At 39.8% G+C, this 13,197-nt stretch overlaps 1 protein-coding gene across 1 annotated transcript; it reads left to right on the top strand.

Moving 5' to 3' along the window:
* LOC107620733 lies at positions 5,159-5,962 on the top strand. Its single transcript, XM_016322859.1, has one exon. It carries the CDS (start codon positions 5,159-5,161, stop codon positions 5,960-5,962), a length of 804 nt encoding a protein of 267 aa, XP_016178345.1.

Below are 13,197 nucleotides of genomic sequence, written 5' to 3' on the forward strand. Positions count from 1 at the left end.
ATCTTGTAAATCTCAGTCAGGTAGATTCAAATGGTTATAGAGGATTGATAAATAAAACATAAAATAAAGATAGAGATAGAGATACTTATGTAATTCATTGGTAGGAATTTCGGATAAGCGTATGAAGATGCTTTGTTCCTCCTGAACCTCTTCTTTCCTATTGCCTTCTTCCAATCATTCATACTCCTTTTCATGACAAGCTTTATGTTGGGCATCACCGTTGTCAATGGCTATTTCCCGTCCTCTCAGTGAAAATGTTCTACGCATGCTGTCACCGCACGGCTAATCATCTGTCTGTCACACGCCCAACACTCGCGAGTTCGAAGCTCGTCACAGTCATCCCTTCCCAGATCCTACTCAGAATACCACAAACAAGGTTTAAACGTTTCAGATCTCAGGAATGGCCGCCAATAATTCTAGCCTATACCACGAAGGTTCTAATCTTAGATCAGAAACCCAAGAGATACACATTCAAGCTTGTTTGGATGTAGAACGGAAGTGGTTGTCAGGCACGCATTCATAGGTGAGAATGGTGATGAGTGTCACATAATCATCACATTCATCATGTTCTTGGGTGCGAATGAATATCTTGGAGAAGAAATAGACTTGAGTTGAATAGAAAAACAATAGTACTTTGCATTAATTCATGAAGAACAGCAGAGCTCCACACCTTAATCTATGGTGTGTAGAAACTCCACCGTTGAAAATACATAAGAACAAAATGGTCTAGGTATAATGGCCTAGCCCCGAAGAAACGGCGCTTTTTCGGGATCAAACAGAATTTTTACAGAGTTTTTAGGAATTTCTATGCATATAAGCACCTCCACTGCACAAGTGCTGCGTCATCAAGCTGCTGAGTCAGCAGCTTGATTGCACAGGACACCTCTCCTAATCTAAGTAGGAACGTCGCGAAGAATTGTGTTTTTGAGCCACTTCGGGCCTGAATTTCAAAATTCTGATTTCCGTGGTTAGTCTCTATGTGACGAGCCGGTCACGAATTTCGAGAGAAAAATTATATTAATATAATATTCATATATTATTATTTTATTCAGAATATTATATTATTATCTTCTCTACTGTGATTAATGTTGATCTATGTTTAGTAATATAATAACTGAGCTTGAAATCTACCGGTAACGGATAATACCGGCATTCTTAGATGAACTTAGCACTGCTAATGCTTCATCATATATCTTTTATTCTTATGATTATCCAGTTACTAGTTTCATTTACACTAAGTAACTTAATGTTTATCCATTAGTAGTGTAATTACTTAAGTTCTAATACATCTAGCTTTAGTAATTATCCTTTTCTGAGATATTTTGACAAGTAACTTTTGGATAATCATCATCCAAAAGCCACGGTCTCCCTAGGACAGCTTGGCTATCATTTTTGTTCTTGGAAAAGCTTAGAACACCATGAAAGAAAACCATGAAGCTTCCATGAACACCTGAGCTACTTTCTCCGTTCTTTCTCAAACCGAAACCCCTATCAAAAATCTAATCTTACCAAAGTGTTCACCTCTTCCTCCTCTTCATTTCTATGTCACTTTTCATGGAGTAAATCAAGGTATGAAGGCTGCTCCTCCTCTTTGAAAATTCGGCCATGGTGGTTCCTTAAGTTAATGATGTTTTCTTCATGTTTTCTCTTAGGATCTCTTATTCAATCACCAAAAGCTCCAAGAAAACGTGATTTATAGCTACCTTAAGGAGAGGAAAACCTTCTTTTCATCATCATGAAGCTTCAGCCTTCATGGTTCATAAGATTCTAAAGTTGTTTTTGATGTTAAAATAGGCGTAAAAGTGCTTCTGGAAGCTTGTTTTTAGTGCAATCTTGGACAGCAGCAAAGGAGGTAAGGTTTGGTAAATTAATCAATGATTGGCTGTGTTCTTGAAGTGTTAAACCATATCTTGTTGCTTGAGATTTGATTTTGGGTGTTTGTGTGATGGTTTGATCATGGAAACTTGTTGTTTAATGCTTGAAAATCATGTTTATGATGGTTTTGAAGTGGCTGTTGGTGCTGCTGGAAAACGTGACATTCCAGCCATGAAAATCATGATTTTTGATGCTTATTTGATGTGTATTTGAGGGCTGAAAAGTTTCTCCTTGGTTTGATAAAAATCGGGTTCAAATCGGTTTCCAAAATGATTGAAAAACTAGCTGAAAATCAAGCAGAAATCTGATGAACTTTTGAAAAAAAAATGCTTTTGGTTTTTGGAAGAACATGAAAACGTGTATTCAAGGAGTTTTGGGGTCAAAATGCAATTACTAAAAAGTTTGGGGTTGAAAATTAATTAATCAAAAGTTGAGGGGCTAAAGTGCAAATATTAAAAGTTATAGGGGTCAAAGTGCAATTTCCAAGAAGTCTGGGGGTCAAAATGCAATTTTTGAAAGTTAAATAAAATATTATTATTTTAATAATAAAATATTAATATATTATTTTATTAATAATATTATTTTAATAATAATATTATTTTATTAATAATAATAATAAAATATTGATAAAAAGACAGTTTTCCCTGAAAGCCTCAGGAAGGCAGATTTGAGTCCAAAATTCTCTAATTTCCTTTACTAAACACCTAAGAAAATGTATAAGAGAAGATATAGAGGTATATGATGTAAAGAAACAAGATTTTGAAACCTGTGTTTAAGTTAAAGAGAAAAGGAGTTAAAAGTGATATAGCTGTGTACCTGACCTTACAGAGTAAACAGAGAATTGTAAAATGAGCTTTCTGTGATGTTCTAATGCTTGATTTATGATGATTGCTAAGTGATGGAGAGTATGGTTATATGTGAATTATGAGCCTTCGGGCAATGCTTGTGAATGTTGTGCGGGGACGCCCGTATTGTAATGTTGCTTCCAAGACAGGCTGCGGTAGAGTAGTACCAGCCCTGCAAGCTGAATGCTTGGTAGAGGCCTGACTCGCATACCTGCGGTATATTGAGATTTGAGCAAATACCAGCCCTGCAAGTCGAGAGTATTTGGTAGAGGGTATGAGGTACTTAATCTGGGATTAAGTTCTGGGAAGGCATTATCTGACCTGGAGGGTCGGATTGCATCGGGTGCGGGTCGAAACCGACAAATGAGCTCATTACCTGCAGTAGGGACAGACATGCATCATACTTGTTTGTGCATTATTTATTGCTTATCTTCTTGTGTTCTTGTTCTATTCCTTGTTTGTTTGAGCATAACTGTGTGATTGCATATTAATGTGTGAATGTGCATTTATTTCCTATTTTCTCTCTTGTTCATGTGTTAGTTTATGTTGCTGTTATGTACATATTACTCTATATTTATTTATACTTCTATCACCACGGATATTATAAATGAACTTAACTATAAACCCCGACCTTACTAAGAACTCCCCAGTTCTTACCCCTTACACCTCTACAGATGGACACGGGAGTCCTATTCTACGAGATTGATCCACCGTACATCCACGAGGACCCAGTGCGTGGCGAGTATTACATCTACTGTGCCGTACCTCGTATCCGTAATTATGTAGTTCGTGGTAGACCTTTCCAGTACCCTATTAGGACAGCATACTTTAATCCTGATGCACCCTATGACTTTCTTTTATCTTGGTTACACCCTGGCGGACCTGGGATACCTCATCCTGAGGAGCAGATGCCACCTCCACCTGACTATCCTCCTCCACCTGAACCTCCTCTACCTGATGAGCCTATAACTGCCCAGCATATCCATGAGGCACCTCCTGCACCTTTTGTCCTTGATGAGTGGGGTGTTCCTGTGTTGCCACCCGAGCTTGATCCTTTACCTGAGCCGATCGAGCCTCCTGTCTTTGATGAGCAACAGGGACATGAGTATGATTAGATCATGGAGGCGCCACCTCCTTCTCCAGACTGTATTTTGTTTGGTAGCTATCCTTCCTCTGCTATCACTCCGGGCAGAAGAAGAGGATGAGGAAGAAGAAGATCTGGAGGAAGATCCTAACTTCATAGTTATCTCCTCTGACAGCGATGACGATGAGCCAGGCGAGGCGCCAGCAGACAAGCATCACCATTCGCCCGGTGATTTTCCGTGAGGTACTCTGGACCAGGATTGAGGAGACTTTTTGAGACGCCTAGTCTAACTTCAGTACATTAGAGTGTCTCCCTCACTTTTGTTAGCATGATTAGAGGGAATAGGCATATCATAGAGTTAGGCTAGCCTGGGTGCCAGCTTAGGGGCTTTTGGTCAGGCCAGGCCCTAGGGCGTCCTATGTACGTATATGTATATACTATATGAGTCACTGACTTAGGGGTGATGTACCATAGCTCTATGCTTATATAACTAAGCCACTTCTGTAACATGATGTACATTATAGTGTGTTGTTCCATATTCTGTTATCTTTTGTCTTATGTATGTGAACGTTTAATTATCCCTTGATATATGGAAGGTATGCGACTTTAAATTATTCTTGTTAAAAAAAATTTACTTGTAAAATTCGCGGGGTTTTAACAACGTACAGGCTTATATTTATTAATTAATAATTAATAACATGAATGTCTTTGTGCTTTCATTCTGATAATGTTCACGCCCAACTTGAGGTATTAAGACTGATCACCTTGGTATTGATTGTTTGGTATGAACAGAATCAGGATGCCTCCACGGAGACGTAGCGATCGGGAAGGGTCTACTGTTAATAATCCGCCACGAAACGATGATAATCTGTTTGCTGCGATTCACGCTATGGCTGAGGCTATGCGTGAAACGGCGACTGCTACTACCCGAGCAGTTAACCGTCTGAGGGAACGTAATGGAGAGCGTAACAATGACCGTAATGGTGAGAATGGTGGGAACGGTGATGGAGATAACATGAATCATGATAGGCCTATGACATTAGCTGCTTTCTTGAAAGTTAATCCACTGAAGTTCAAGGGTACGATTGTAGCAATTGAAGCTGATAATTGGTTCCGAGGCATAGAAAGGTCCTTGAGGGCACAGCATGTCCCAGAAGAATAGTATGTAGAATTTGCTACTTATATGTTGGAAGGGGATGCTCAGCACTGGTGGCAGGGCATTCAACGTTTACTGCAGCAAGATGAGGGTAATATTTTGTGGGATGTTTTCAAAGAAGAGTTCTATAAGAAGTACTTTCCTAAAGCTACTCGTGAGGCAAAGGAGATGGATTTGATGCAGTTGAAATAGGGAAGTATGTCTGTTGCTGAGAATACAAGGAAGTTTGAAGATTTATGTCGTTTTTCCAAGGTTTGTCAAGGGAATCCAGCAGATTTTGAAGAGTGGAAATGTTTGAAATTTGAAGGGGGACTCCGTGAAGATTTGTTGAACTCAGTGGTTCTATTGGAAATACGAAATTTTGCGGAGTTGGTTAATAAGAGTCAGTTAGTAGAGGACTGTGCTAAGAAGATAGTTGCAGCTCGGATGAATCGCCCAGGATCTTTTTTTCAGAATTATAATCGGTATACAGCTCCTCAGGGAAGGAATTTTAAGCAGGGAGCAATGCCTTCACGAAGGTACAATCAGAATAGAAATGTTCATGCACGTCCTACAAGAGGGAATGGAGGAAGAATGAGACAGGATATGGGTAAGCGACCTCAGCAGGCGCAGATGCGACCAGTATGTAGGCAGTGCAAAAAGGAGCATGGAGGTAGACCTTGTCAGCTTACAGGCGTTATCTGTTTTTCTTGTGGTCAGCCTGGACATATGGCTAAGGACTGTCCGAAGAAGCCAGTACAAGGAATAGATAGGCCGCGACAGCAAGAACGTGTGTTTGCTATGACTGCTGATGACGCAATGAAATCAGACTCCCTAATTCAAGGTCAGTGTTATGTCAAATCTCGACTCTTAACCGTACTGTATGACTCTGGTGCATCACATTCATTTATTTCTGAGACTGTTGCGCATGAGTTGGGATTAGATTTCACCATGTTAGATTATAATCTAATTGTTCGTACACCCACATCTCAAAATGCCTTGACTAGTCAAGTATGTCAATAGGTGCCTTTTGTTATTGAGGCTAGAACTTTTATACATGACCTGGTTTGTTTGCCTTTGTGTGGTTTAGATATTATCTTAGGTATAGATTGGTTGTCCAAGCATCATGTTTTCCTTGATTGTTTTAAATGAATTGCTACATTTCCATCATCTAAAATGCACACTGAACCAGTTGAGTCTTGTACTTTCTATTTGAATTCTCTAAGAGTTATTTCTAGTAATAGTGGGTTAGAGGGTTACGTTCTACTATCGGCTAGCTCAGAAACTAATGAACAAGACTTGGAGCAAATTCGAGTGGTGAAGGAGTTTCCTGATGTTTTTCCGGATGATATACCTGAGTTTCCACCTCAGAGAGGGATAGAGTTTAGTATTGATCTGGTTCCTGGAGCCAGACCAATTTCTATAGCACCGTATCGGATGTCACCGTTGGAACTAGCAGAGTTAAAGAAGCAGTTGAATGAATTGCTGGGGAAGAAGTTTATTCGTCCGAGTGTATCACCATGGGTAGCTCTAGTGTTACTAGTAAAGAAGAAGGATGGTGGAATGAGGTTATGTGTAGATTATCGGCAATTGAACAAGATCACAATCAAGAACAAGTATCCACTCCCAAGGATAGATGATCTGATGGACCAGCTGAGAGGTGTGATAGTATTCTCGAAGATTGATTTGTGGTCAGGTTACCATCAAATTCGGGTGAAGGAATCAGATATACCTAAGACTGCCTTTCGAACTAGGTACAGTCACTATGAGTATACGGTTATGTCCTTTGGACTGACTAATGCTCCTGCTGTATTCATGGATTATATGAATCGTATTTTTCGTCCGTATCTAGATCAATTTGTGGTAGTCTTTATAGATGATATCCTCATCTATTCCAAGACAGAAGAAGAACATGGAGAGCATTTGAGGATTGTGTTGCAAATATTAAGAGCACGGAAGCTATATGCGAGGTTGTCAAAATGTGAGTTTTGGGCGACAGAAGTGGCATTCTTGGGACATGTGATCACACTAGATGGAATAACTGTAGATCCTTTAAAGATCGAGGCCGTAGTACAATGGAAGCAACCCAAGACAGTTACAGAAGTTCGTAGTTTCTTGGGGTTAGCAGGATACTATCGGCGGTTTATCAAGGGTTTTTTCACAGATAGCTTTACCTTTGACTCGCCTTACTAGGAAGGAAGTTCCGTTTGAGTGGACAGAGAAGTGTGAAGAAATCTTTGAAACTTTAAAGGAAAAGTTGGCGACGGCGCCAGTTTTGGTGTTACCAGACCCACAGGAACCTTTTGAGGTGTATTGTGATGCTTCTTCTAAGGGACTTGGATGTGTATTGATGCAGCATAGGAATGTGGTAGCTTATGCTTCGAGACAACTAAGACCTCACGAAAGGAACTATCCGACACATGATTTGGAATTAGCAACAGTGGTCTTTGCACTTAAGATTTGAAGGCACAATTTGTACGGAGCCCAATTTGAAGTCTTCTCTGATCATAAGAGTTTGAAGTATATCTTTGATCAGAAAGACCTTAATATGAGGCAGAGGCGATGGATGGAATTCCTAAAAGATTATGATTTTAAGTTGAGCTATCATCCTGGGAAGGCAAATGTAGTCGCAGATGCTTTGAGTCGAAAGAGTTTGGGCATATCCTGGATGATGATCAAGGAAGAAGAATTGATCTCAGCCTTTGAAAACTTAAAATTAGGAATGAGAGAGACATCAAGAGGAGTTGTTATGGTGCGACTACAATTAACATCTGACTTTAAGATAGCTATTCAGCAAGCTCAAGCCCAGAATTCAGGAATGCTGACATTGTTAACACAGATGAAGGCAGATCAGCCGGAAGAGGTACGCCAAGATAAAGAGGGAATATGGAGATATAGGAACAGAATTTGTGTACCTGCTCAGGAGGACTTGAGAAAGAACATTCTGACCGAAGCTCATGAAAGCAGATTTTCTATCCATGCCGGAACGACTAAAATGTACCATGATCTGAAGAAGATGTTCTGGTGGTTGGGAATGAAGAAAGATATAGCAAAGTATGTTTCAAAGTGTCTCACTTGCCAGAAGATTAAAGTGGAACATCAAAAACCACCTGGAACCCTGCAACCATTAGAGATACCGCAATGGAAATGGGAAGAGATTACGATGGATTTTGTTACTGGGTTACCAAGAACCTCTGCTGGGCATGATGCAATTTGGGTAATTGTAGATCGATTGACAAAATCAGCGCATTTTCTACCAATTCAAATTGGTCACAGCTTGGAGAAACTCGCCCGGTTATACATTCAGGAGATAATACGATTGCATGGAATACCTTCATGAATTGTGTCAGACAGAGATCCAAGATTTACTTCTAGATTTTAGGGAGCTCTACAGAAAGCTTTTGGGACGAAGTTGCACTTAAGTACAGCATATCACCCACAGACTGATGGACAGACAGAACGAACAATTCGTACCTTGGAAGATATGTTGAGATCTTGCGTAATGGACCAACAGGGTAACTGGGACAAATACTTGCCATTGATTGAGTTTGCTTACAACAACAGTTATCAACAGAGTATCGGAATGGCACCATATGAGGCCCTCTACGGAAGAAAGTGTCAATCACCATTATGCTGGTATGACAAGGAGGAAGGCAGGATTTTAGGGCCAGACTTGGTACAAGAAACTACCGAACAGATTAAGCACATTCAAGAGAAGATTTAAACTGCCCAAAGTCGACAAAAGAGCTATGCAGATATTAGGCGTAGGCCCTTAGAATTTAACAAAGGTGACCATATTTTCTTAAGAGTGACACCTACGACTGGAATAGGTAGAGCTCTTAGGACTAAGAAATTGAATCCACGATATTTAGGTCCTTTTCAAATTCTTAAAAGAGTCGGTCCAGTAGCATACCAAGTAGCTCTCCCTCCTTATTTGTCAAACCTTCATGATGTTTTTCATGTTTCACAACTCAAAAAGTATAATCCCGACGAAAGCCATGTTTTACAACCAGAGACAGTACAGCTGCGAGCCGACTTGACATATCAAACCCTACCAGTCAGGATTGTGGAACGAAGTGACAAACAGCTTAGAGACAAGACAATATCATTGGTTAAGGTAGCATGGGGACAAACTGGAACTGAGAGTACACATGGGAGCTGGAAGACAAGATGAGAACAGACTACCCGTTTCTCTTTTCAGGTAATTGAAATTTTGAGGAAAAAATTTTCTTTTAGGAGGGTAGAATGTAACGGCCTAGCCCTGAAAAAACGGCACTTTTTCGAGATCAAACGGAATTTTTACAGAGTTTTTAGGAATTTCTATGCATATAAGCACCTCCACTGCACAGGTGCTGCGTCATCAAGCTTCTGAGTCAGCAGCTTGATTGCACAGGATACCTCTCCTAATCTAAGTAGGCACGTCGCAAAGAGTTGCGTTTTTGAGCCACTTCGGGCCCGAATTTCAAAATTCTGATTTCTGTGGTTAGTCTCTATGTGACGAGCCGGTCACGAATTTCGAGAGAAAAATTATATTAATATAATATTTATATATTATTATTTTATTCAGAATATTATATTATTATCTTCTCTACTGTGATTAATGTTGATCTATGTTTAGTAATGTAATAACTGAGCTTGAAATCTACCGGTAACGGATAATACCGGCATTCTTAGATGAACTTAGCACTGCTAATGCTTCATCATATATCTTTTATTCTTATGATTATCCAGTTACTAGTGTCATTTACACTAAGTAACTTAATGTTTATCCATTAGTAGTGTAATTACTTAAGTTCTAATACATCTAGCTTTAGTAATTATCCTTTTCTGAGATATTTTGACAAGTAACTTTTGGATAATCATCATCCAAAAGCCACGGCCTCCCTAGGACAGCTTGTCTATCATTTTTATTCTTGGAAAAGCTTAGAACACCACGAAAGAAAACCATGAAGCTTCCATGAACACCTGAGCTAATTTCTCCGTTCTTTCTCAAACCGAAACCCCTATCAAAAATCTAATCTTACCAAAGTGTTCACCTCTTCCTCCTCTTCATTTATATGTCACTTTTCATGGATTAAATCAAGGTATGAAGGCTGCTCCTCCTCTTTGAAGATTCGGCCATGGTGGTTCCTTAAGTTAATGATGTTTTCTTCATGTTTTCTCTTAGGATCTCTTATTCAATCACCAAAAGCTCCAAGAAAACGTGATTTCTAGCTACCTTAAGGTGAGGAAAACCTTCTTTTCATCATCATGAAGCTTCAGCCTTCATGGTTCATAAGATTCTAAAGTTGTTTTTAATGTTAAAATAGGCGTAAAAGTGCTTCTGGAAGCTTGTTTTTAGTGCAATCTTGGACAGCAGCAAAGGAGGTAACGTTTGGTAAATTAATCAATGATTGGCTGTGTTCTTGAAGTGTTAAACCATATCTTGTTGCTTGATATTTGATTTTGGGTGTTTGTGTGATGGTTTGATCATGGAAACTTGTTATTTAATGCTTGAAAATCATGTTTATGATGGTTTTGAAGTGGCTGTTGGTGCTGCTGGAAAACGTGACATTCCAGCCATGAAAATCATGATTTTTTATGCTTATTTGATGTGTACTTGATGGCTGAAAAGTTTCTCTTTGGTTTGATAAAAATCGGGTTCAAATCGGTTTCCGAAAAGATTGAAAAACAAGCTGAAAATCAAGCAGAAATCTGATGAACTTTTGAAAAAAAAAATGTTTTTGGTTTTTGGAAGAACATGAAAACGTGTATTCAAGGAGTTTTGGGGTCAAAATGCAATTACTAAAAAGTTTGGGGTTGAAAATTAATTAATCAAAAGTTGAGGGGCTAAAGTACAAATATTAAAAGTTATAGGGGTCAAAGTGCAATTTCCAAGAAGTCCGGGGGTCAAAATACAGTTTTTCCTGAATTCTCTAATTTCCTTTACTAAACACCTAAGAAGAGGTATAAGAGAAGATATAGAGGTATATGAGGTAAAGAAATAAGATTTTGAAACCTGTGTTTAAGTTAAAGAGAAAAGGAGTTAAAAGTGATATAGCTGTGTACCTGACCTTACAGAGTAAACAGAGAATTGTAAAATGAGCTTTCTGTGATGTTCTAATGCTTGATTTATGATGATTGCTAAGTGATAGAGAGTATGGTTATATGTGAATTATGAGCCTTCGGGCAATGCTTGTGAATGTTGTGCGGGGACGCCTGTATTGTGATGTTGCTTCCCAGACAGGCTGCGGTAGAGTAGTACCAGCCCTGCAAGCTGAATGCTTGGTAGAGGCCTGACTCGCATACCTGCGGTATATTGAGATTTGAGCAAATACCAGCCCTGCAAGTTAAGAGTATTTGGTAGAGGGTATGCGGTACTTAATCTGGGATTAAGTTCTGGGAAGGCCTTATCTGACCTGGAGGTCGGATTGCGTCGGGTGCGGGTCGAAACCGACAAATGAGCTCATTACCTGCAGTAGGGACAGACATGCATCATACTTGTTTGTGCATTATTTATTGCTTATCATCTTGTGTTCTTGTTCTATTCCTTGTTTGTTTGAGCATAACTGTGTGATTGCATATTAATGTGTGAATGTACATTTATTTCCTATTTTCTCTCTTGTTCATGTGTTAGTTTATGTTGCTGTTATGTACATATTACTCTATATTTATTTATACTTCTATGACCACGGACATTATAAATGAACTTAACTGTAAACCCCGACCTTACTAAGAACTCCCCAGTTCTTACCCCTTACACCTCTACAGATGGACACGGGAGTCCTATTCTACGAGATTGATCCACCATACATCCACGAGGACCCGGTGCGTGGCGAGTATTACATCTACTGTGCGGTACCTCGTATCCATAATTATGTAGTTTGTGGTAGACCTTTCCAGTACCCTATTAGGACAGCATACTTTAATCCTGATGCACCCTATGACTTTCCTTTATCTTGGTTACACCCCGGCGGACCTGGGATACCTCATCCTGAGGAGCAGATGCCACCTCCACCTGACTATCCTCTTCCACCTGAACCTCCTCTACCTGATGAGCCTATACCTGCCCAGCATATCCATGAGGCACCTCCTGCACCTTTTGTCCTTGATGAGTGGGGTGTTCCTGTGTTGCCACCCGAGCTTGATCCTTTACCTGAGCCGATCGAGCCTCTTGTCTTTGATGAGCAGCAGGGACATGAGTATGATCAGATCATGGAGGCGCCACCTCCTTCTCCAGACTGTATTTTGTTTGGTAGCTATCCTTTTATGGTTCCTGTGGCCAGCAGTGGTTCCTCTGCTATCACTCCGGCAGAAGAAGAGGACGAGGAAGAAGAAGATCCAGAGGAAGATCCTAACTTCGTAGTTATCTCCTCTGACAGCGATGATGATGAGCCAGGCGAGGCGCCAGCAGGCGAGCATCACCATTCGCCCGGTGATTTTTCGTGAGGTACTCTAGACCAGGATTGAGGAGACTTTTTGAGACGCCTAGTCTAACTTCAGTACATTAGAGTGTCTCCCTCACTTTTGTTAGGGGGCTTTTGGTCAGGCCAGGCCCTAGGGCGTCTTATGTACATATATGTATATACTATATGAGTCACTGACTTAGGGGTGCTGTACCATAGCTCTATGCTTATGTAACTGAGCCACTTCTGTAACATGATGTATATTATAGTGTGTTGTTCCATATTCTGTTATCTTTTGTCTTATGTATGTGAACGTTTAATTATCCCTTGATATATGGAAGGTATGCGACTTTAAATTATTCTTGTTAAAAAAAATTTACTTATAAAATTCGCGGGGTTTTAACAACGTACAGGCTTATATTTATTAATTAATAATACAAAAAGGAAAAACAAGTTGGTATCATTCGATTTCTAGTATGATCTAAACATGCTAGAAGTTGGGTCGTTACACTAGGCATGGCCATGAGGCCAGCCCCCAAACGTGAAAAGGTCTATCAAAATCTGATCAAGTGTATCAAAGTCTTAAAATACAATAGCAAAAGGTCCTATTTATAGAAAACTAGTAGCTTAGGGTTACAGAAATAGGTAATTAATGCAGAAATCTTCTTCCGGGCCAACTTGGTGTGTGCTTGGGCCGAGCATTGAAGCTTTCATGTGTAGAGACTTTTTTTGGAGTTAAACGCCAGCTTTTGTTCCAGTTTGGGCGTTTAACTCCAGCTTTTGTGCCAGTTCTGGCATTTTGACACCAGAATTCTTAAGCTGACTTGGAACGCCAGTTTGGGCCATAAAATCTTGGGCAAAGTATGAACTATT

Source organism: Arachis ipaensis, chromosome B10 (genome assembly GCF_000816755.2).
Source record: "Arachis ipaensis cultivar K30076 chromosome B10, Araip1.1, whole genome shotgun sequence".
In the NCBI taxonomy this organism is placed as follows: domain Eukaryota; kingdom Viridiplantae; phylum Streptophyta; class Magnoliopsida; order Fabales; family Fabaceae; genus Arachis; species Arachis ipaensis.